Source organism: Fragaria vesca, linkage group LG2 (assembly GCF_000184155.1).
Source record: "Fragaria vesca subsp. vesca linkage group LG2, FraVesHawaii_1.0, whole genome shotgun sequence".
NCBI lineage: Eukaryota > Viridiplantae > Streptophyta > Magnoliopsida > Rosales > Rosaceae > Fragaria > Fragaria vesca.
The window spans coordinates 11443156-11446980 of record NC_020492.1 but is presented as its reverse complement, the minus strand read 5'-3'; the positions used below and the strand labels follow the sequence as shown (position 1 = coordinate 11446980).

Here is a 3825-nt window from a genome sequence, read left to right as displayed (position 1 = left end):
ATATATATATATCAGGGCCCTTCCATTGAGGGATCCCTATTTTTGGTCATTTTTAGGGATAAGCCCACATCATTGGATCTGTCATTTAATGAGGTTGGATGGCTGAGATTAAAACAAAAAGTTACACACTTTATATCAAACCTAAACCGTTCAAGATCATTAAAAATAAATCGAAGTTTTGAATGGGTTAACGATCACTAAATTATCTGAAAATTTGTAGAAATGATCTACTCATATAACTCAATGAATTGAACGGTGTAGATGCAAAAATTTGATCAGGAAGCTGGTGAAATGCCATATCCCTAGAAATAATCAAAAATAGGGATCCCTCGATGAAAGGGCCCTCATATATATAGATTTGTCTCCTCTAAAGTGAGAGTGGTGCAGTTTTTGGTGAATTTCATAAAATCCATGTCCTACAATTAATCTAACGGATCAGTAATTCACTACGTCATCAATATTATTTTATATTTTCGTTTTATTAACAATGTTACTGTCTTCCGTTACCTTCATCGTCATTTCATGACAAAGAAACAAGAAAACAAAAAATCTTTTCCCTTCTCTAACTGCATTAAATGTTGGTCATGGAAAACGAAGCACCAGGTCGGACATTCAAAAACTCAGAATCACACAATCGGGATCTTCAATCTTTCTTCCTCACTTCCTTTCAAGATCGGTGATCTAGGTTATTTTGCTTCCTCTCCGCAAAGATTGTTGTTTGCTAATTGGGATCTTGAATTTAAGTCACTTTCTAATTGCTTCCACTTTATTTCCGTCCGACCCAGTTGCTTCTCAGATTTTCCTTCTGTTTCTTTAGAAACAATGGGTTTCTGGTCTCCTCACGTAATTTCTTTACATATAATGCGCTTGATGTTCAAAAGAACTTCCAATTGATTTAATAAATTACAGTAGTGGGGTATTGAATCGTAATAAGGGCAACTCCAACAATGGTCTTGGATTTGGAGTCCTATATCCATTATAGGACCTCTTTATTGCACTATTCATTTAGGACTCATTTTCTCATCTCCAACAATGAGTCCTATATGAGGTCCTATATTCATTTTTGTTGATTAAAATAAGTTATAGGTAGTATATTTATGAATATTATATTAAATAATATGTTAATAACCTTATTAAGTTAATAAAAGTTCACAATTTTTATTTTTATCACAAAATTTTAAATTATTCTTATAATTAAATATAATTTTGTTAATTAAAAAAATAATTAATACATACTAATTTTTTGTCGTTTTATGTCGGCATATATGACAAAAAATCAAATTATTGACAGATATTATCTTGTGTTGCATCGGTGTATACGACAAACAACTGAGTTCGGATGTGATTATCGTCTCCACATGTCAAACACTAATTGGCTATCTAGATTACGGGTTATATTTGTCCGACACGTGTCATATCTTATCTGTTGATATCATCTCAAATTGTCTATAAATATGAGGTCATTGACATCCTCATCCTCATTCCTCACAAATTCACAACACTCTTCTCATCTCAAAAGCTTCATATTGTTTCCTTTTGATTTTGTGAAAAACTGTTTTTCTACAATGAATCATTTGACAAAATGGTTTATGAAAGATTAAGAAGAGGCCGTTACGAGAAACCAACGAAGATCCATGATGATGTTTGCTGCTGCCTTGCAAATCCAAGATCTGGAAGAAGAGGATTCACAATGGGGTGGTTCTTCGAAAGGTCGTTCGTATATTGCCAGAAACAGAGAGATCATGGATCAACGTCTGAAAGCTTTATACTTCACGGATATATCCATGCAGGTACGAACCAAATATATTTCGTAGGCGATACAGAATGCAACCTTGGGTATTTGACAGGATGATGCACGACGTGGCCAACTACGATCCATATTTTGTTCAAGGAAGAGATGCGACTGGGAGAGTCGGCCTATCCACTGAACAAAAGCTTACATGCGCAATGAGACAACTCGCATATGGGGTCACAGCCGACTTCTTTGACGATTACATGGATATTACAGAATCCACTGCCATCGAGATTTTGGAACACTTCACCAGAGCAATATGGAATGTGTACCATAAGTATTATCTCCGCCGACCAACACCGGCTGATCTGCGACGACTTCTCGACAAGGCAGCAGAAAGAGGATTTCCAGGAATGATCGGGAGCCTCGATTGTATGCACTGGCAGTGGAAAAATTGTCCCACCGGATGGGGAGGCCAGTATACTAGCTATAAGGGGAAACCAACAATCATCTTGGAGGCAGTGGCATCCTACAATACTTGGATTTGGCACGCCTTCTTCGGCCTTCCAGGTTCCCTAAACGATATTAATGTCCTTGGACAGTCACCTTTGTTTAATGATGTGGCTCGTGGTGAAACTCCTCAGGTGAGCTATGAAGTACAAAATAGGAATTATGGGCAATGTTATTATCTTGTTGATGGCATTTACCCAAAATGGGCCTCATTTGTTCAAGCAATTAAAAACCCGAGGACGTCGCAGACAAAACATTTCACAAGGATGCAAGAAGCATACAGAAAAGATGTGGAGAGAGCTTTTGGTATTCTTCAAGCTCGTTGGGCAATCATAAGAGGGCCAGCTCGTGGATGGAGTAAGGAGAATCTTCAGTTCATCATGATGACGTGCATTATCTTGCATGATATGATTGTTGAAGATGAGCATGATGAAGATGCAGCTGAGCCATTTGATCCAAATGACATTCCCACCATACCAAAAAAGGCACACATATATGCATGACAGAATCCCTGATCAAGACACCTCTGTTGATCGTAATCCAAACCGGCTAAATCAATTCATGCGTCGCTATAGGGAGGTACGATGTCCAGTGATGAATAAAAACCTTCAGGATGATCTAGTTGATCACCTGTGGAGCATGAAGCTGCAAGCTGATGAGAATGACCAGTGATGAGCTTTAAATTTATTGTTTTCAATAAGTTGCCGGTTTCTCATGGCCTTTGTTTTTGCTTCTGTTGTGTGGTGTGGTGTGCATTTGCTTTTGCTTTTGCTTTTGCTTTTGCTTTTGCTTTCTTGTGTGCAGAGAGCTTTTACTTTTACTTTTGCTTTTGCTTTCTTGTGTTATGTGGTGTGCAGAGAGCTTTTGCTTTTGCTTTATTGTGTTGTGTGATGTGCATTTGCTTTTGCTATTCAATAAAAGTTAAAGGTTTTTATGTCGAGTAAGTTTATGTCGGGTGATTGCTTTTTATGAATGGTTATCATGTGCCATAAAAATAATAACTTTTTATTCATAACTTAAAAAAACATTACAACTAGAAAGAAACAACAACATTTATTTAGGTAAATTAAATGGATACTTCCTAATTGATGATTCTAGTTGATCCATTGTGTTTCATGAACCGGAACATAATTGGCCAAGTTACAGTTGTTTTCTTCGGTTGGTGTTTGATACTCGGTGGGGGCTTCATCTTGAGGGTTCACCGGAGACCTTGAGGTTGCTTCCTCCCTATTAATTATCTCTTGTTGTCTCCTTTCCCAATAACCCATCTTTCTTGGAGTATCAAACGTTGATAGATCAACCATCATAATACGATCATCCGAAGCGCGTTGCTCAAGTTGTTTAACTTGCTCAAATTGTTGTTGCCTTTGTAGATATTCACGCTCACTTTGTTCTTGAGCCTTTTGCATTTGAATGCGTAAGCCATCCGCATCTTGTTGCTTGCCTTTCTTCTTTGCTAGCTTTTGAGCTTTTTGTCCTTGAGGTCGTGCTTGTCTTGTTGTAGTTGGCTCCGCTTCATTAGCATGTGCTTCATCTTCTTCCAAGTTGATAGGAGTCGGAATACGCGAGTTCATGGCTTTGGT

General features: G+C 37.7%; 1 protein-coding gene across 1 annotated transcript; it reads left to right on the top strand.

Moving 5' to 3' along the window:
* Nucleotides 1-1824: 1824 nt before the first annotated feature.
* Nucleotides 1825-2745, top strand: LOC101308443. The gene has a single exon (XM_004292393.1). The coding sequence runs from the start codon at nucleotides 1825-1827 to the stop codon at nucleotides 2743-2745; it is 921 nt and encodes a 306-aa protein (XP_004292441.1).
* The last annotated feature ends 1080 nt before the right edge of the window (nucleotides 2746-3825 follow it).